The sequence below is a fragment of the Bufo bufo genome, chromosome 5 (genome assembly GCF_905171765.1).
Source record: "Bufo bufo chromosome 5, aBufBuf1.1, whole genome shotgun sequence".
Classification (NCBI taxonomy): domain Eukaryota; kingdom Metazoa; phylum Chordata; class Amphibia; order Anura; family Bufonidae; genus Bufo; species Bufo bufo.
The window spans coordinates 204,983,190-205,004,666 of NC_053393.1; the positions used below are offsets into that span (position 1 = coordinate 204,983,190).

The 21,477-nt window shown below is 42.0% G+C and overlaps 1 protein-coding gene across 1 annotated transcript in view; it reads left to right on the plus strand.

The window, feature by feature from the left end:
• The window catches only part of DNAJC13 (DnaJ heat shock protein family (Hsp40) member C13), a 242,223-nt gene that overhangs the window by 46,364 nt on the left and 174,382 nt on the right, over positions 1-21,477 (plus strand). The window contains exon 2 of the mRNA XM_040433922.1: positions 17,842-17,922. Coding sequence (XP_040289856.1) covers positions 17,842-17,922 — 81 coding nt within the window. The remainder of the gene's footprint in view (positions 1-17,841; positions 17,923-21,477) is intronic.

Sequence of the window (21,477 nt, forward strand, 5' to 3'; positions counted from 1 at the left end):
TTATCTCTAAAATAGCCAAGATGGATCCATCTCTAAAACCATTGTAAGTCAATGCGGACGGATCCGTTTTCTTTTGTGTCCTAGAAAACGGATCTGCCACCATTGACTTACATTGTGTGTCATGACGGATCCGTCTTGCTCCGCATCACATCGCTTGCAGCGTTATTCTGTCCGCGATGGGAGGGCAACCAAACAGAATGGAATGCATTCTGGAGCGCTCTGTTTCGTTCAGTTCAGTTTTGTCCTCATTGACAATGAATGGCGACAAAACTGAAGTGTTTTCCCCTGCTATTGAGATCCTATTACGGATCTCAGTAACGGAAAGGGAAAGCTCAGATTTGAAAGTAGCCTTACTCTGTGACATCACAGTCCGATCAATGACTAATCTGCCGCATATACTCTGTGATATCCCTGTCATTACTCTGTGACATCGCATGTCTGATCAGTGACTAATCTACTGGGTATACTGTGTGACTGCACTGCCCTTATCTAGTGACATCACAGTCCAATCAATAACTAATCTGCTGGATATAGTGAGAGCATTTTACTCTTTGACATCACAGTCTATGATTAACTTTCTGTATATACTGCACTGCCCTTACTGTGTGACATCACTGCCTGATCAGTGTCTAACCTGCTATATATTCTGTGTGATATCACTACCCTTACTGCATGACATCACAGTCAGATCAGTGACTAGTCTGCTTGTTATACTGTGTGACAGCACAGCCCTCCGAGGGAATCTGTCACCCTGGTTTTGGACTATTATCTACAGTAGTACATGAGTAGTACTGCAGATAAGGAGTCTAGATCACTATTTTTTATTTTCATACTGCCCCTGATTCTCCTGCTGTCAACACTCAAAGCTGCTCTGAAATACACAGTCGGGACTGCTGTGCTGTCCTAACATAATGGAGAGGACTCATGTGCGCATCCACGACAGTCCTGACAATGTATTTCAGTGCAGCTCTTTGGGCTCACAGCAGGGGAACGGAGGCAGTAGGAAAATAAAAAATAGTGATCTGAACTCCATAGCTGCAGTGCTACTCATGTATTACTGTAGATAATGGTCCAAAATCTGGGTGACAGATTCCCTTTTAAGTGTGACATCACAGCCTGATCAGTGAGATTGCTGGAAGTATTATTTGATAGCTTTGTACTCACTCTGTGACATCACAGTCAAATCTGTTAGGCTACTTTAACACTAGCGTTTTTGCTGGATCCGGCAGATCCGGTTGTACTATCTTCAACATAGCCAAGACGGATCCGTCATGAACTCCATTAAAAGTAAATGGGGGACGATCTGTTTTCTGTGGTGGCAGATTGTGTCAGAGATAACGGATCCGTCCCCATTGACTTGCATTGGGGGTCATGCCGGATCCGTATTGCTCCACATCCCAGGACGGAAAGCAAACTACAACATGTTGCAGTTTGCTCTCTGGTATGGGAACGCACCTAAATGGAACGGAATACATTTTGGAGCATTCCATTCTGTTCAGTTCAGTTTTGTCCCCATTGACCTGAATGGGGACAAAACTGAAGCGTTTTATTTTTCTGGTATGGAGCCCCTATGACTGATCTCAATACCGGAAAACTAAAACGCTAGTATGAAAGTAGACTCGGATATACTATGTGACAATATTAAATTCATACTGTGAGATCATTCAATGAAAGCCTTGCCTTGCTGGATACCTAGTTAGACAGCATTACACTTACGCTTTGATGTCACAATTTTACATATTCAATGTATACCATTGGGCCACGACTGTATTATTATAATCTGGGTACAGCTAATGTTGCACAGGAGTTGAGCAATCTCTTTTATAGTCACAGTCATAATGTTTATGGAGGAAATAAAATGTGCCAGAACTTATAGTCAATATGCTTTTCTGTGGGAGGTCACACCCCTCCAGCTAGATCCCTCCCTATTACTGTGAAACGGTGTCACAAAACTAGCGCAAATATATATATATATATATATATATATATATATATATATATATATATATATATATATATATATAGCAAAAAAAATCGGACTGCACTCCAAACGGTTCTTCAGTAAAACAGTGTAAAACGTCGCTTTTCTTCAGTAAAACGTCGCTTTTGCCACCGCATGGGTGAATAAAACGAACACTGTTTTACTGAAGAACCGTTTGGAGTGCAGTCCGATTTTTTTTTTTTTTGCTGTCTATAAGTGGGTAAGCACCAGTTACCATACTTGGACTTTGCACCCGTCTTTCCTTCTTTACTATACTATTTATTCCGGTGGTGCTGCCGATAGTTTTTTACATTTTATTTATATATATATATATATATATATATATATATATATATATATATATATATATACACACTCACCTAAAGAAATATTAGGAACACCATACTAATACGGTGTTGGACCCCCTTTTGCCTTCAGAACTGCTTTAATTCTACGTGGCATTGATTCAACAAGGTGCTGATAGCATTCTCTAGAAATGTTGGCCCATATTGATAGGATAGCATCTTGCAGTTGATGGAGATTTGAGGAATGCACATCCAGGGCACGAAGCTCCCGTTCCACCACATCCCAAAGATGCTCTATTGGGTTGAGATCTGGTGACTGGGGGGGCCATTTTAGTACAGTGAACTCATTGTCATGTACAAGAAACCAATTTGAAATGATTCGAGCTTTGTGACATGGTGCATTATCCTGCTGGAAGTAGCCATTAGAGGATGGATACATGGTGGTCATGAAGGCATGGACATTGTTAGAAACAATGCTCAGGTAGCCCGTGGCATTTAAACGATGCCCAATTGGCACTAAGGGGCCTAAAGTGTGCCCAGAAAACATTCCCCACACCATTACACCACCACCACCACCAGCCTGCACAGTGGTAACAAGGCATGATGGATACATGTTCTCATTCTGTTTACGCCAAATTCGGACTCTACCATTTGAATGTCTCAACAGAAATCGAAACTCATCAGACCAGGCAACATTTTTCCAGTCTTCAACAGTCCAATTTTGGTGAGCTCGTGCAAATTGTAGCCTTTTTTTCCTATTTGTAGTGGAGATGGGTGGTACCCGGTGGGGTCTTCTGCTGTTGTAGCCCATCCGCCTCAAGGTTGTGCGTGTTGTGGCTTCACAAATGCTTTGCTGCATACCTCGGTTGTAACGAGTGGTTATTTCAGTCAACGTTGCTCTTCTATCAGCTTGAATCAGTCGGCCCATTCTCCTCTGACCTCTAGCATCCACAAGGCATTTTCGCCCACAGGACTGACGCATACTGGATGTTTTTCCCTTTTCACACCATTCTTTGTAAACCCTAGAAATGGTTGTGCGTGAAAATCCCAGTAACTGAGCAGATTGTGAAATACTCAGACCGGCCCGTCTGGCATCAACAACCATGCCGCGCTCAAAATTGCTTAAATCACCTTTCTTTCCCATTCTGACATTCAGTTTGGAGTTCAGGAGATTGTCTTGACCAGGACCACACCCCTAAATGCATTGAAGCAACTGCCATGTGATTGGTTGACTAGATAATTGCATTAATGAGAAATAGACCAGGTGTTCCTAATAATTCTTTAGGTGAGTGTATGTATGTGTATATATATATATATATATATATATATATTATAATTATATCAGGGCTCGACAAATCCCAGGTCGCCATGGCGACCAGGAATTTAGTCCTGGCGCTTGAGTATTTGTCAGCCCGTTTTTAAAGGTGCCCGGGCGATGGGTGCGGAGCTGCCGTTCTGTCCGGAGGCAGCACAGTCTGAAACAGCTCAGTCACAGCACACAATAGCAGAGACGCTGGCAGCAGGGAGGGGAGGGGCTCGGGAGGAGTGTAATCTGATCCTAGAGTGGAAGCTGCTTCTGCCAGCCCCTCCCCTCCCCGCCCACCAACCAATCAGAGCTGAGGCGAGGCAAGCACTAGCAGCTCTGAGCCCGAGTCACTGACACAAGTACAGGAGGGAGTCTAAGTAAGAAAGAATCGAATGAGTCACAGGTTAAAAGAATCTAAAGATCCTACAGTTAGTGACTCATTCGATTCTTTGAGTTAAAAGAACAGTCAGTCAGACTCTAGAACAGTTTACACTAAGGCTGTGGCTGATGCTTTTGCAGTAGTGATAAGATTAGGGACAGGAGCAGAGAGATGAGAGAAGTGACAGTTAAACTTATGGGTGACCCTTCACTACGTGTTGAGACACAATTATATTTTTATTTTTCAGAGAGAGAAGTGACAGGACACAGTTTAGATTACAGTTTGCATTAACCCTTTAGGATCAAATTGGCTTCTCAAGGAGATCTATATGTTAAAGGCATCCCTTCTTCTGTCTCATTCAGTAGCTATAGAACTAAGGGTACTTTCACACTTGCGGCAGGACGGATCCGGTAGGCTGTTCACACTGTCGGATCCGTCCTTCCGCTGTTTCGCCGGACCACCGCTCCATCCCCATTGACTATAATGGGGGCAGAGCTCTGGCGCAGCACGGCAGTGCATGGTGAAAGGCCGCCGGACTAAAAGTCCTGCATGTCCAACTTTTTAGTCCGGCGGCCTCTCACCGCGAACTGCCGTGCTGCGCCGGAGCTCCGCCCCCGTCCCCATTATAATCAATAGGGTCCGGGGATGGAGCGGCAGTATATGTAACATGGTATACAGCATTATTGGGGGGGCTCTATGGAGAAGTGGGGGGGGGGGGCACTATGGGGGCACCTACTAGGGGCTTTATGACGCGGCTCCGCCTGGCTCCTAACTTTTTTAGCTGGCTCCTAGATTCCAAGGAAATTTGTCAAGCCCTGTATTATATTTTTTTTTTTTAAACCCTTTTGTACATGATGGCTGTGCCTGGTATTGCATGTTTACGCCTTCATGGGCGGCATTGGCAGAGCTGTGTGATCGAGCATTATAAGGACTGCTATTCTTCTAGAGTCTTGTAGGGCACATTTTGCTAAATAATGCACGCATGTGTAAGTCACTTGAGAAGTATGTAAGGTTGCCTTCAGGCGGTCAATATTTCTGTCTAGGTGCTTTCTGATTTTACAACGGACAGCCCCCCGGCCTAATTAAATTAAATAGGTATATTCACATGGGTAATATTCTGCATAAACGGTATGCCCGTGTAGAGAAAATTGCAGAATTCCCTATCTTTGTCCAGTTTTTACTGCAAGACTCAAATGAATGGATAATTGGGGAAAACAGATTTTCCATGTGGGGTCCATTTTAGAACTGAGACGAGCAATTACAAACTCGTCAATGTTCTGTTCGGAAACGTGGATCAGTTTTTGTCTTTTATTTTTTCTACCTAATGATACAGTATATTTCCTCTGGTTCCTTATAATAGGATCTTGTGCAAATGGCTGTATTGCATTATTTTGTGAGGAGCTATAATAAGGCACCTATAGAAGTTCATCGAGCACCAACGCACATAAACACACAATGGTTTGATTCTGTTGGATTATGTACCAATCGGAAAAAAATAAGCATTTAAATATTCCATTCATATCTTTCTCCGAACAAACATGAGCACTGAACTCAGGTTTGTCTTTCCATTCATAGTCTGTGCTGGGAAGTTATGAATACTTAATGAAGTACACATAATTATTATTGTTCCTAGGGGCATGTAGATTTTTTGCATGGACCTCTCTATATGCACTTCTGACAAGACAAATTTGTAATCTGGCCTGTATGACACACTCATGCTTGACAATTATCCCAGACTAAAGTATGGTAGCTGAGAGACTCTTAGAAATAGAGGTCCCCCGGATGAGCAGGCAAATCTCCTGTATGTGATGCCACAATGCTCAATTCTCTCCTTTCCTTTGCTTTTCTCCACTACTGGATTCCACCACAGGCAACATTGTGACTCTTGGCATTATAAGGATGTTGTGTGTTGTGGTGCCTGGGGTTGATACAGTACGTACGGACAGTTAGAGATGAGTATTTCAACGTTTGTCTGAGGTGTGTCAGAGGGTAGTTTGACCTCCTTGTATACAGATCTCAGAATAGACCTTTTAAATAGACCTCATCCTGACTAGACTGGACAACAGGGTGTTTGGTCTAGGAATTGTAAATAGGGGCAGGTATCTGCTCTGAGATCTGTGAACAGGAGTTGATGTGTGTGTGGTCAGGGTCTGTAAACAGGGAGAGGGGATGTGTGTTCTGGGGGCCAGGGATGTCTGGTTTGGTGTCTGTAAACGGGGGGAGGTGTCTAGTCTGAGTTCTATAAACAGTGGTGGTGTTGGTCTAGGGCAGGCATGCTCAACCTGCAGCCCTCCAGCGGTTGTAAAACTACAACTCCCACAATGCCCTGCTGTAGGCTGTTCGGGCATGCTGGGAGTTGTAGTTTTGCAACAGCTAGAGGGCCACAGATTAAGCATGCATGGCCTAGGGTCTGTAAACGGAAGGGTCTGGTCTTGGTATGCAACTGACCGTATGTATTTTGATTAAAATGAATGGGTCTGCATCCAATCCACAAAAAATGTGGATCAGATGTGGGAAAAAATATGATTGTGTGTATGAGCCCAAAGTATGTAATAACCACTATATCAAAGGTCAATACAGAGAAGGTTACAACGGGATATCCTCTAAGTCTAGAGGAAAGAAGGTTTCTACACAAACTTAGAAGGGGATTCTTTACTGTAAGGCCTCATGCACACGACCGTTGTTCTGGTCCGCATCCGAGCCACAGTTTTTGCAGCTCGGGTGCAGACCAATTCCCTTCAATGGGGCCGCAAAAGATGTCCTATTCTTGTCCGTTTTGCAGAAAAGAATAGGCATTTCTACAATGGGCCGCCTGTTCCGTTCCACAAATTGAGGAAGGCACACGGGCGGCTTCCGTGTTTTGCGGATCTGCAATTTGCGGACCGGAAAAAACAGAACGGTCGTGTGCATGAGTCCTAAGAGCAATGAGACTGTGAACTCTGCCAGAGGAGGTGGTAAGGTCAAGAGCAGCCTGAATGCATTTCTGGAGCATAATAATAAAGGTTATTGTTACTAGTATTTTTGAGAAGGGTCGGTGATCTGGGGATTTGTTCTGATTGCTGAATTGAAGTCTAGAGGAAAATTTGGCTTCTATCTCATGGGGTTTCTTTTTTGCCTTCCTCTGGATCATCTTGAAGGATAACAGATTGAATTGGATGGACGTACTGTATGTCTTTTTTTCAGCTTTACTAATTGTTTTACTATGTTACTGTCTGTAGATGGTGGTCTGGTCTGGTATCTGTAAACAGGGGTAGAGGTTAGTCTGGGATTTGTTATTTGGATGGTCTAATTTCTTAGGAGACTGGCCTGGTTGAGGCCGAACACTCAGATGTTTTGTTGTGGTGTGCCGTACATACAATTTTGTTCCCCTCTTTGGAATCTCCCTGTTGTCATTTCTCAAAAGTTGACCGGTACAATTCAGACCAAGTGACTGACCAATTTCCATTCATTCTGGTGTCTTTGACGCAGTCAGGAGAAGGCAGCACACATGGGCAAAGTGAATTACTGTGTAGTCATCACCTAAACTAATCTGACATCTGTCATGATTTTCTTTAAATCCCATATCAGGTGAAGTCTTGAAGATCTAATAAACTGGAAATATGTGAAGTATTTTTCTGCTTTGTTTTTTCTAAGTAAGCATGAACTTTTTGTCTTTTACTGTCTAGGTAGGAAGTGTTGTGAATTTCCACCTAAACTGAATTTCTCATAGAGTCGTGTCAGAAGATCATGTTGGTGGAGATCACAAGCTTATCCCTTCAGGTTCCTAAAATGCAACGCACCTGAACTCTTTCAACCCAAACTTGTCTCAGGTCATTACAAACACATTTTGCCCATGTCAGTGAAGATGAAAGTTTTGTCAGAGTTTTACAAGCACAGGAACATTTTTGAAAATTGATTGTGCCTCATTCAAGTGGGCACATTTACTAAGGGACTTGCAACTATTTTAGGCCTAAAATAGTCACAAATCCCCTTTTTTTTTTTTAATCGGGTAAAGGTATTTAGTTGCACATCTGGTTTTACTCACTGTCTGGCAGTTGGGCATGATGGGGGCGGGAGCGTGCCAGGGCTTGGACTCCAGCCCTGGCAAATTTACCAACATTTACTCCTGGAAACAGGTGTAAACCTAAAACTATGCCACAGCTGCACCTAATTTATAACAAGGTTTATCTCTGGCAGGCTATAGACCTGGTTTATTAGAGTAGATCATGCTGACACAGACTCTTTAACCCTGTTTAAATTGGGCATATGATATACAAATACAGTACACAGTGCATCACTGTATTAGGCCTCATGCACACGGCCGTGGCCGTATTGCAGCCCGCAAAAAGATTGTCTGCAATACGTGGACACCGGCCATGTTTTTTACTTGAATGGGTCCGCAGTCCGGAGCTGCGGTGCGGAACGGAGGCACGGAACCCCACGGAAGCACTACCGAGTGCTTCCGTGGTGTTTCTGTTCGTGCCTCTGCACTGCAAAAAAATAGAACATGTTCTATTTTTTTACGGTGCGGCCGGATCATGGACCCATTCAAGTTGAATGGGTCTCGATCTGTCCCGGCCGCCGCATGGATATTGCCCGTGCATTGTGAACCACAAATTGCGGACACCAATGCACAGAACGGCCTTATGGTTATATCTATTTGGGTTATTTTATAGATGTCCATGTGACTTGCGTAAGAATCGCATGGGGGAAAAAAATAGAAAAGCTTCTAATAGAAATGGTTGCATTGGGAATGGGCAATAGTAAGTGTATTATTGTGGAAGCTGCTATCGAGCATGAAATATAGAAGCATAAATTGGCACTTGTTAGAATAAGCACAGTGATGGCATTGGCGGCAGAGCAGAGTGTTGCATCCCCTTGGAGAAGAGCTAAAGTCCACATTGTAGTCTTGATTTTTCTCCTTTAGTGACAGAAGTAATTTGTGATCTTTAGCACAGGTTGCACATTGTGACCTTTTGTGTGTGTGTCAGTGTGTTAATGAATAATACTTTCTTAATGATCATGGTGACAACAATACTACCGGACTGTACCTGGCACATATGTTAGTGTGGACAGTCAGCACATTCTCTGTTGACTTGTGCTCTCTCATGCATAGCAATACAGTTTGTGCGCTGTGTTAGAATGACCATAGAAGACATTGGGACCTGGGAAATGAATGTAGACATTCTTTAGATCTGGGAGAAATATGTTTTATTAAAGGATTTATCCCACACCCATTGTTAGTTTTTTTTTTGTTTTGTTTATTACATTTTACACTCTGTTAACCCCCCTGCAGTTTCTAGTCTCCCTTCTCCCACCTTCAGTTTTTCTCTTAGAAACATAGAATGTGTCGGCAGATAAGAAACATTTGGCCCATCTAGTCTGCCCTCTTCCTCCTCTCAGTGGTGGCATAGTAATCTCTCAAAGTGGGGGCAAGGTGGCAGTAGTCCGAATGCTAATGGAAGCGGTCTTCAGCATGCGGGAGGTAAGGGCAGCGCTGCTTGCTGTACTCGCCCTCCCTGGTCTTCTTCCAGGTCTCGCTGTGTACTGTGTCCTTACAGTGGCAGGATGTAGTGCAAGTAGGGGCGCACTATGACCTAATGCTGTGCGACATCTGGTCACAGTGCAGCACGGGATGGAAGAAGCGGTGCGGGGAGTGGCGAGTCCTGGATCTGCAGCACCGCCCGGCGCAAGGGAGGCTCTAATCTGAGGCTGGGGGGTTTGATGGGATGCTGATGTAAGCTGATGGAGGTTGTGGGGTATGATTTGAGGTCTAATGTAGAATAGGGGCCTGATTTGACCGCTCTGAGATCTGATGAAAAAATTTTTTTTCTTATTTTCCTCCTCCAAATCCTAGATGCGTCTTATAGTCCAAAAATATGGTAGCTATTTATCTCTTTCTAGAACGTGGAGAAGGAAATTGACGTGGGGCAGGGGCATGCTACAGTGGTATTTATTAGTAGAAATGGTGGTGCTGTGTGTGAGGGACTATTTTGGATGCAGGGAAGGAAGGAGTTACGAGCTGACTGCACTGCACTCCTCGGAGATGCAAGTGCCTGATGGTCACATGGGACAAACTGCTGCCCACCCAGAGACAAGAGCTCCAGAGAGGTGAATAAAAAAAGAGGAACATTACACTAGAGATCAGAGTTGTTTTTAATTATTTTTTTAGATTATTGATAACATTGATAACAATGCATTGATAACAGTGCATTCCTCCTAATTTATTTTCAAAATTGAAGACCTACAGAAGGGAGTATGACTAAATGCTGAGACTGAGGCCACTATTACATGGTCAGTATTTGTAAGGAAAAGTAATAATCTGAAAACATGGAAGAGGTTTAAATCTCTAGTTTTTCTCTCTATATGTTCACTCCTGGAATAGTGATACAAAACACTCCTAAAGTATTGCTTTGTGAAAGCAGCCTAAACAGGGTTTAGTTATAGGCTAACTATGGGGCCACATAGTTATGCACTGGTGCCGTATAAGCAACATGGTAGGATATTATCAAGTCAATTTGCAAAGCTTTTGTCACAGCAAAAATACCTTACTAACAACTCAACAGTCCTAATAAAATTGGAAAAACCCTTCTGAAAATGTCTTCTTTTTTTTATTGTAGAGGAGAAAAATAATATATAATTTTTTTTCATCAGACCCACAATTTTAATTAGACTTTACCTCAGACCCACAATGTTAATTAGACCTCACCTCAGACCCTAATGTTAATTAGACCTCACCTCACACCCTAATGTTAATTAGACCTCACCTCAGACCCCCAATGTTAATTAGACATCAGCTCAAACCCCCAATGTTAATCAGACCCCCAAACAAGAGAACTTACATATGGAAGCGCTTATTAGTATTCACCCAATAAAATGCACTGACATTTTTCTCCCACTTTGAGGGGACAAAAGTGCGTATTATAGGGCGAAAAATATGGTTATTTTAGCCTTTAGCACCAGTAACATTTTCCTCCCTATGTGTTCTAGCCATCATAACTTAATTTTTTCTTCAGTTTAGCCATATGAGACCTTGAATTTTATGGGAAGAGTTGTAATTTTTTAGGAACTATTTTGGGGTACATATAGTCTGATAAAAACTTTTATTATTTAATATTTTTTGGTAGGTGAGATAAAAAAAACTGTAATTTTAACATTTTATGGGATAGCTTTAAAACATATAGCCTTTAGAAATCAGGTCAGGAGTAATAGCAGCTGAAACCTGCCTTCACTTTCAGCTGCTTTTACTCTCGACCCCGTTTCTAAAGACCATATCTAAAGGGGTTAAAGGGGTTATCTCATCTCACCATTGCTAAGTCGAGTTGAGATGCCCTGCTGCTTCCTGGCTGGCTGGTGGTCTGGACTGTGGTTCAACTTGCCTTAGTAATGGCAGGATCAGATAACCTCGTAATACTACGATCCAGGTCTTATTTTAAAGCTTAGATTGTCAGCTTTCAAACAAGACCATGCCCATATCTCTGTCTCCTACATCCCAAGATATGAAGGGTTCAATCGGCACTCCTACCACTTACCCTGCTAGGCAAACTTTGCTCAGGCTGAACTGTTAGGTCCTGTTCCCAAAGTCCGAGCAGTGCTCAGACAAAACAGTTAGGGGGTTCAACCTGGTAAGCTTAGTGGTCTACTTATGACTTGTAAATCTGTCATCAATATTCAGTGTATCATTTATGGCAGCCAGTATACTACCTATTGAGCCATTGGCACAGAGGCACAGATTTACTAATCATAAAGATGGTGTAAGATTAAAGAGGTTCTCCAAGAATTAAAAAAATGAAAATACTTAAATATTTTTTTATGATGAATATATTCACAAATACCTTTCATTACTTAGAATAGCTTGTTTTGTCTAGGGAGCAATCATTACGAGAAATAAAATGGCCGCTGTCCTAGCAGTACACACAAAACCTGTCCTAATCATACAGGAAGACAAGTTACTTCCCCACAATGAGCCATAGTGCTGCCTCCTCCTCCTCTCTGTTCTGCTTGTCAGGCATCATGATCCTGAATACAGTTGAATCTCTGGGAATGGAGAAGATGAGGAGACATGAGAGGAGGGTGAGGTGTGGATAATGAGAAGCAGCACTTGTTTACAGTCTTCATTACCACAGCAACACATTATCACAGTCTGTCCTCTCTGTACTTCATGTCTCCTTATGAACTTAATTCCCCAGAGATTCAGCTAAAGTTCTTATCAGCTGTATTCAGGATAATAATTCCTGACAAGCAGAGCATTCGTTGGCAGCAAAGAGAGAGGGGCGCTCATAGGGTGAATATGTAGAGTACTGTTTTTCCTCACATAGGGGAGGTAATATTTGCTCACCTGTTGGGGTTGCACCTAATTGGGTGCAACTACATTGAGGGCGGAGAAAAGGTAGGAGTTGGTTGGTGCAGCCAGTCTTGTCCAATCACCCTTAGGTCGAGGTCAAACCGCCAAATCGGCTGGATGTGAGAACTGTAAAATTACTGGACCATAGAAGTCCAATAGATATGCGGACAATGGAGGGCGCAGAACCACAACCAAGGTAGAGATAAATTCAATTTAATCCAAGACAACGCATTTCGGGGTACATGACCTCTTTTATCAAGTCTGATGGATTCACAGACGTGGCGGCTCGCTCACCAGCACGGGGGGCGTTAGGATCGTTCCCCCAAACACACAGCGATCCTAACGCCCCACGTGCTGGTGAGCGAGCGGCCGCATCTGTGAATCCATCAGACTTGATAAAAGGGGTCATGTACCCCGAAACGCGTTGTCTTGGATTAAATAGAATTTATCTCTACCTTGGTTGTGGTTCTGCGCCCTCCATTGTCCGCATATCTATTGGACTTCTATGGTCCAGTAATTCTACAGTCCTAAGCAGAGTAGAGAGGAGGATCAGGCAGCTCTTTTACCTCAGTGTTGTAAAGTAACTTGTCCTCATGTGTGGCTAGGACAGGTTTTGTGTGAACTGATGGGACAGCGGCCATTTTGTTTCCCCTGATGATTGCTCCCCAGACAAAACGAGCCATTGTAAATAATAAAAGGTATTTAAGAATATATTTATTATAAAGTAATATTTAAGTATTTTCATTTTCTTAATTCCCGGAGAACCCCTTTAAACAGACAGACTGTCTAGAACAGCACCAGATTTATCACAGTGTCTCTGGCTGGATTTTAAATCTGGTGCAGGGACAGAGACTTTTCACTGACTCTGTACAGACTATTTGAGACAAATTTTTGAGTTGCACCAAAATTTTGTTGCAAAATGGCTCGTTTTAGACCCTTCCCCTTTGTTTTGAAGTTTTTCCCACTTTCTGCTAAGCCACGCTGCCTGTCAAGCATGTCAGAAACAAATGTACAAACCCTAGATGCGCCAATTTGCACTTTTTAAAAAAAAATACTTTAAAAACAGCCTGGTTGGTAGGAAAGCAATGTGGAATTTGACACCTGCTTTATTAACTGGTTCAGAGCTGAGGTATTAGGCTATTGTGCTGCCGTGTAGCCCTAGGCTTATGTTTCTTCAGGACCAGACACGTTGAATTAGATTTATTAAGACTGGTATTTGTAATGCCAATTTTGATATAGCTGACATTGGTATTAGATATGCTAAAATAATTAAAAGGTATTTATTGGGCCCTGCACTTATTCACTGTTATTTATAGGAATACTACAGTTACATTACAGTAGGGGTATTCTAGTTGGTTAAAGTTATCCCCTATCCACAGGATAGGGGATAACTATCAGATCTACCTATCACTGGGACCCCCACCGATCACAAGAACGGGGGCCCCTTACCCCCTGCAGCTCCCTTGAAATGACTGGAGTGTTCGGTCGCACATGTGCGTGGCCGCTCCATTTCTATGGGAGTTCCGAAAATAGCCGAGTACAGCGCACTGCTGTCTCCGGCAATGCCATATCGCATGAGCTAGGGGGATACATCTATCAGCTCTCTAATCAGAACACTTATCTGATATTTTATTCAATTTGCATATTTATTTTTTACATGAACTGATTCTTTTCTCTTTTGCACTTCTTATTTTTCTCAACCGTGAAATCTTTCAGTGCATCTCTGCAAAACGTTACACCTTTTCTGGCTGCTGTGTCTTGCCTTGGGATGTGTCTGTGACACCCTCTCTTGTCTCAAAGACAGCAGGTGCTATGGAATCTTATAAGTGGATTTTCCATCTGACTTACTTCCATCCGAGAGATTACTGAGTCAGGATTTAGTCTTTCCAAGCGACAAAGAATTTCCACGGGTTTGATCGATGCATTTATCCACTTCTTTAAAAAAATTATTGTCTGAAGCATTATATTTAGCTAATTCATACCCAGTTCTAATGATAAGAGCAGTTCTGAAGACAGGCAGATATTTTTTCATTAACCAGCAGCAAGTGACAAGTTAGCAAGTCGTTTACATTGAAAAGACGTTCAATTAGGCTAATTTCACGGAAGCGTTTCCCTGCCGGAACAGCCCGTTCGAGCTCTCAAACACTAGTATAAAATAAGTCTTACTTGAAACAATAATTGCTAAATATTTTTGCCGTTTGCTTGTTATTGCGATCGTTGCTAGTTCACCTCTAGAGTATGTACGTTGCTAATGAGATGAGGGGATCTGGTAGTGATTATTGATAATCTTCACTCAGGCATATTGTCTGATCCGTGGAAAACAAACGATTTATCGCTGCGCGCTATTAATAATTTCTCTAATTTGAATAATTAAATGAAAAACCATAATCTAATAGCCCCTTAAACTGAGGTGATATTGAAGAAAGGGGGTTTCTCTTTCCAATTTTTTGCTGCTCCTGTTCTAATACCTCTGTTCTCCCGTCCCCAGTAATGTCATGTCAATGTAACATGTAACCACTGCAGCCATGACATCAGTGGTGTCGAGTCGACACATCACAGCAACAATCATTGATCGCCTGCAGCATATTTCATGTTGACAGGTTGTCGCTTGAGCCAGGGCCACAGAGAGTGTTAGGAGCAGCAGGAATTGGTAGGGTGAGAATTACGGTTACTTTTTTGTTATTTTATAGCGTTTTAAGTTAGGAAAGAGGCTGAAAAACCTTTAATTTTGCAATACCTTACTTTATAAAAAATCTCATTTGCTGTCCATGAAAGAAATCATTTAGAAGTTGAAAACTCATTTTGGCAACTTCTTAGTCGCATGGCTGCCAGGCTTATTATAATATAGGACATTTTTTTCTTGTAATTATGAAATGAGTCATCTGTGATCTGCTTGTGTCTTCTCATCTCTCCATGACTTTGAGCTACGATACAACAGAGAACATTATCAATTAGTAATACCCTCTGTAAACTTATTAACTGAGTGACCAGAGACAGAATGGTTATTCTTTAAGATGAAATGTCGTTAATGTTTCTGGCTTGTGAGTTTGTCAGGACATTTGGGTTGTCTGCTCTTAGTACAACGTCCCTTTGTCTGAGATATTGTGGGTGGAAGTCTGTGGTGTAGCTTCCACGTGATCATGGGAGGCAAAACGCATTTTCAGAATTGGTGTTCATTTTTAGTAGTTATTGAGGAAAACTGATTCTCTGATATGTCTTGCTTTAGGCTACTATAGTGCTTTTTGGAGGTGTCATCCAGTTTGCATTGTTTCATAGAAGAAAATGGGGTCTGGTTTAGAAACCTCATTCTCAAGTAAAAGTGTCTCTGTTTCTGTAAGGCCTCATGCACACGACCGTTGTTCTGGTCCGCATCCGAGCCGCAGTTTTTGCTGCTCGGGTGCGGACCCATTCACTTCAATGGGGCCGCAAAACATGCAGACAGCACTCCGTGTGCTGTCCGCATCTGTTGCTCCGTTCCGTGGCCCCGCCCCAAAAATGTTTTGCGGACAAGAATAGGCATTTCTACAATGGGCCGCCTGTTCCGTTCCGCAAATTGCGGAAGGCACACGGGCGGCTTCCGTGTTTTGCAGATCCGCAATTTGCGTACCCCCAAAAAACGGAACGGTCGTGTGCATGAGGTCTAAGATGCAGCACATTACACAGACAACCCTGATTTCTATGAACATCTTGTAATACTTTTTTTTCCCCTATGGAGACTCTGCAGGGAAATTAAACACTTTCATCCTGGATTCAAGCATAATACAGTTGATTACTGAACGTCCAAGCAGTAGGACACCATGTAATCAGGATATTTTGGGGGGACCCTTCTAACAAATAGACATTGTCAAAACATACAACTTTTTTTAAAGCCACTTTCTTGTTGAACAAAGAGAACGCTTACATGTAAATTCCTTTCATCTTGTCATCTGCAGATCTACCGATTCTTGTGCTTCTCTTCTGCCATCCAAGATGGCCGCATCACCTCTCAGATTATCTGATGCACACTGCATTTGGTAGTCCAAGATACTTCCTTCTTGTCCAGCCCTGCTTATTGTCTGGCCAGTCTGAGAGCAGCCCGAAGTTTCTTGGACAACGTTGTACATCAGATAATCTGAGAAGCGGTGTGGTCATTTTGGATGCCAGAAGAGAAGCATCGGAATTGAAGGATCTGCCGCTGACAGAATGAGAAGGAGGTTACTATGTAAATGTTGCGTTTGTTCTCCAGTCCATGTGAATTTATGTTCTTGTACCGGTTGGAATATGATTGTTTGCTATGAGCAGCTATGCCAGTTTTTAGATCTCTCCCCTACTATGTTTTACCACCATTTAGTAATTAAAATTTGTGTCAATATCTTGCTTTTGATTTGGTTGTCTTCTTGAGCTGGGTCCTAGAACTGAGGCTGATAAGTAACAGACAGAGCTGAAGCAGTATGTAAGGGTGCAGGCAGAAACTGGGCAGACACTATTAGCAAACACGTGGAGAACGTCTTATCAAAGAAAATGTGAAGAGCAGTGGTGTAACTGTCATTCAATGTACAGAAATAGTTCTCGCTTTCATTTTTATGCAAATAAAAGTAGGCTCTTTGTGGGTTAAAACAATAACTTAATAGGCGATCAGCATCATCCTGGGCTTGTGAATCTTTATTACAGCTGTGGGCAGTTCCAGGTCCAGTTCCTGGGTGAGGGTCTCGGCATTGTGAACCCCCAGCTATCTTTAAGGGACAGTGGAACCGGAGCTAACACCACATTCTTTGGGCAAGAGTTATCTTTTCTGTAAAAAAGCTGCAAACTGTGGGTTTGCGACTTTTTAAATGGCACATTGACAATTTTTTTTTTTTGTGTAGATGCGGTCTCTTTACCACTCTTGGCACTTTCTGAAAAGGGGGAGTGGTGTGGGTTGTAGGTGGGGCCATTGCTCCTGACACATTTATCATCATTTATAATAGTTTTCCTGGTGTAAATGATGACTGAAATCTGCACCATTTTGTTCATTCTGCCAGAAAAAGTGCATATTTTATGAAGATGCCTGCATCTTGTCGTAAATCAAGTGCATCCTTTAGCGGCACAGGGTATACCAAGACCTGCATAGAAAATGCCGGCCTTGGTAAATCTTACCCGCCGTCTTTTGACTTGCTGAAGTTTGGATGATTCCAGGGACTGAAGTCAGAATCTCCTTTTTTTTTTTTTTTTTTTTTTTTTTTTTTTTTCTTTTTGCATTCAATAGTTACATTAACATCAGATCCAACAGGGTTCCGACTCCTGGCATTGCATTCCGACTCCTGATTGAAGGCATTGCAACACTTCATTGTTTCCCAGACACAGCTCCTTAGCGGCTTTGCAGAGTATTGCAGCTTACAGCTATTCACATGAATATTAGTGCTAAGCTGCAGTACCAGACACAGCCATTACCACATGTAAGGTTTTGTGCCTGGTGAACAATAAAGGCGGCGGCATGCCTTATACATAATCCATAAAAAAAAAATTCTAGCTTTGTTTCACTTCTTTGCGAACTTTAATAATTATTTACACTGTATATATTTTTTTCAGGGCTCCATGCAAAATGAATATAATCCGAGAGAACAAGGATCTAGCCTGTTTCTATACCACAAAACATTCCTGGAGGGGAAAGTAAGTGATTTTCTTTAATTTTGAGAGCGGAAGTGACATCATATTCAATTCCTTTAATTTGCCATTATATGAGTAATTTTGCAATTTACAATATCAGGATCATAATTCTAAGCTGATTACAAATCATGAAACTCAATTGATTAACCCCTTCATAACGCAGCGATTTTCCATTTTTGCGTTTTCATTTTTCACTCTATACCTTCCTAGAGCCATCATTTTATTTATTTTTTCTGTTCACATAGCGCTATGAGAACTAGTTTTTTTGCAAGATAAGTTGTGTATGTAGTGGGAAGCTAGAAAAATATTCCAAATGCGGTGGAATTGGGAAACACAATTGCACCATAGTTTTATTGCTTTAGTTTATAAGGCTTTGCCTAGATGAAGCCATTTTGACTTCATTTTGTGGGTCAGTACAATTACAACAATACCACATTTTTATATTTTTTGATGTGTTAATACGTAGAAAAAAAAATACAAACTTTTGCAAAAGCTGATTGAGAGCTCATTTTTTTGCGGGGCTAGCTGCAGTTTTTAACTGTACATCACAGATGCGCTAGGAGTGTATAGAGCGGCCTGGAATTGAGAGAACTCTGTTCTTAGCCAATTAACCCCTCTGCTACACCATCGATAACAATGTTGTCATTGGAGCTGGGCACAATGCAGTCTCGGGTACCAAGTGGTTGTCATGGCAGGTGTCATTTCAAATTACCATACACTGCAATGCAGAGGGATTGCAGTGTACTGTACAAGCGATTGATCAATCACATGTTTACTTTCCCAAAGGGCCAAGTAAAAAAAAAAAGTTTAATAATAAAAAAAATATTTAAAGTGAAAAAAAATCTTTTCCCGTTTATTAATTTAAAAACTATGAAAAATAAACAATTCGTATTGCTGCAATTCGAGATAAAAAAAAAAATTGCAATGTATCCCGAAATTATACCAATAAAAACTATATGCATATGCAAAAACAAGCCCTCACACAGCTCCATTGACAGAAGAATCAAAAAGTTATGGGTGTCGAAAATTGGTGGCGCAAAGTAATTATTCTATGGTGAACAGGGAAATTCGATGGTGAGCCCTATTGATTACAGACACATTTTCTTTCTACAGCACAGTGGAATGTCTTGGTGCTATAAAAGCAACAGGAATTAAAACAAAAAAAGATGGTTACCCTTTTGTGGTACATCTGTGTATATGGTGTTGATGTGATTGTAATTTTCTTGTTTGGGGGCTGCAGCATCCTTTACATTTATTGAACAAATAGGGAAGCACAATGTAGAAACTGTTGCAGAGAAGAATTTCTTTCTGTTTCTCTCCGGAATTGACTAACATTTTTTTGTTGTTGCATATTTCACAACATGGAAGAGAAACAATCGGTCGCCTGTGATACTCCTATCATATCGATCACCTGTAGATATCATTGTCACATTTGTCATCTTAGGCTTCTTTCACTTGTGTCTGGCTCTTCCTGCCAGGAGCAGCCTGCTGGATCAGACATTGCTGGACGCTACCGGAATGCCATCCGGCCCCATTAACTATAATGGGGTCTGGTGGTGATCGGGGAACGATCCGGCAAATATGCTGAGAATGAGCCGGACAAATACCGCTGCACGCAGCTGTTTTTGTCCAGCTCATTACAGTGATTCTATGCCTGCTGGCAGTGTGAGGCAAGCATAATAAAGGACTTGCAGGAGACTTATCATGATTGGTGCTTTTGTCTGTTTTCATGGTAATAAGCTACTAACAAACCGGTTTAGTCTGGTCCAGCTGTTTAAGGGTATTATCCCCCCTAACGCAGTTGCAACACGTTCATGCTGCATCCGTGTACCATGTGGCCATAATAGCCCCAGAGGGCTCCAGTTAACTAATTAGGACTGCACAGTTTAGGCTACTTTCACACTAGCGTTTTCAATTCCGCTATTGAGATCCATCATAGGAAAACGCTTCAGTTTTGTCCCCATTCATTGTCAATGGGGACTGAACTGAACGAAACCGAATGCACCAAAATGCATTCCGTTCCGTTTGGTTGCGTCCCCATCGCGATCAGAATAATGCTGCAAGCAGCATTTTTCTGTCCGCGATGTGTTGCGGAGCAAGTTGTATCCGTCCTGAAACACAATGTGAGTCAATGGGGACGGATCCGTTTTCTCGGACACAATAGGAAACGGATCCGTCCACCATTGACTTTCAATGGTGTTCATGATGGATCCGTCATGGCTATATAAGACATAATACAACCATATCCGTTCATGATGGATGCATGCGGTTGTATTATTGTAACGGAAGCGTTTTTGCAGATCCATGACGGATCTGCAAAATTAGTTATGTGGAAGGCACACTATCTTCTGGCGTGGCATGGAAATATAATCTTGATCAATATAACATTTATTTTTGAATACAATCACAAGCAATAAACCTTAATACAATAAATCTAAATTAATCTAAATAAAAACATATCATAGTAACCAATGTCTCTATTTTAATTGTAACGGCTATGTTTCAATTCATAAGTAGAAATTGATAAATGCTGTAGAAACTGGAAATATTGTTGTTATGTTACCACTTTGAGGAAATGCTTCTTATTATGCCCGCCAAATAAGCTCTGCTTACTTCTATCGCCAACTACTTTCAATGCGGGGCTGCCGTACTGCAGCTGCGTGCCTGCCTTGGCTCTGCTCTCCCAGCGTCCCATGTGGTTGGGGGCTGTTTCTTTCGCTGCATGTGAAGGGCTTCGGCCTGCCTCTATATGGCTGGGATGTTGGTAAATGTTGGTAGTAGTAAAATCCGCACTTGTGATTACATTAAAGAGGTTGTCCAGTCCCAAAAAAAAAATTCAGTTTTTGTGCTCCTAACACCCCTCTACATGCATACATACAGTCATGGCCGTAAATGTTGGCACCCCTGAAATTTTTCAAGAAAATGAAGTATTTCTCACAGAAAAGTATTGCAGTAACACATGTTTTGCTATATACAATACATGTTTATTCCCTTTGTGTGTATGTATTGTAAGAAAACCAAAAAGGGAGGAAAAAAAGCAAATTGGACATAATGTCACACCAAACTCCAGAAATGGGCTGGACAAAATTATTGACACCCTTAATTTAATATTTGGTTGCGCTTTGTTGCCATCCATTTCTGGGTGCTTTTTGACGTATGTTTGGGGTCATTGTCCTGCTGGAAGACCCAAGATCTCGGACGCAAACCCAGCTTTCTGACACTGGGCTCTACAGTGTGACCCAAAATCCGTTGGTAATCCTCAGATTTCATGATGCCTTGCACACATTCAAGGCACCCAGTGCCAGAGGCAGCAAAACAACCCCAAAACATCAATGAACCTCCCCCATATTTCACTGTAGGTATTGTGTTCTTTTCTTTGTAGGCCTCATTCCATTTTCGGTAAACAGTAGAATGATGTGCTTTACCAAAAACCTCTATATTGGTCTCATCTGTCCACAAGACGTTTTCCCAGAAGGATTTTGACTTACTCAAGTTCATTTTTGCAAAGTGGGGTCCTCCTGGGTCTCCTGCCATAGCGTTTCCTTTAATTTAAATGTC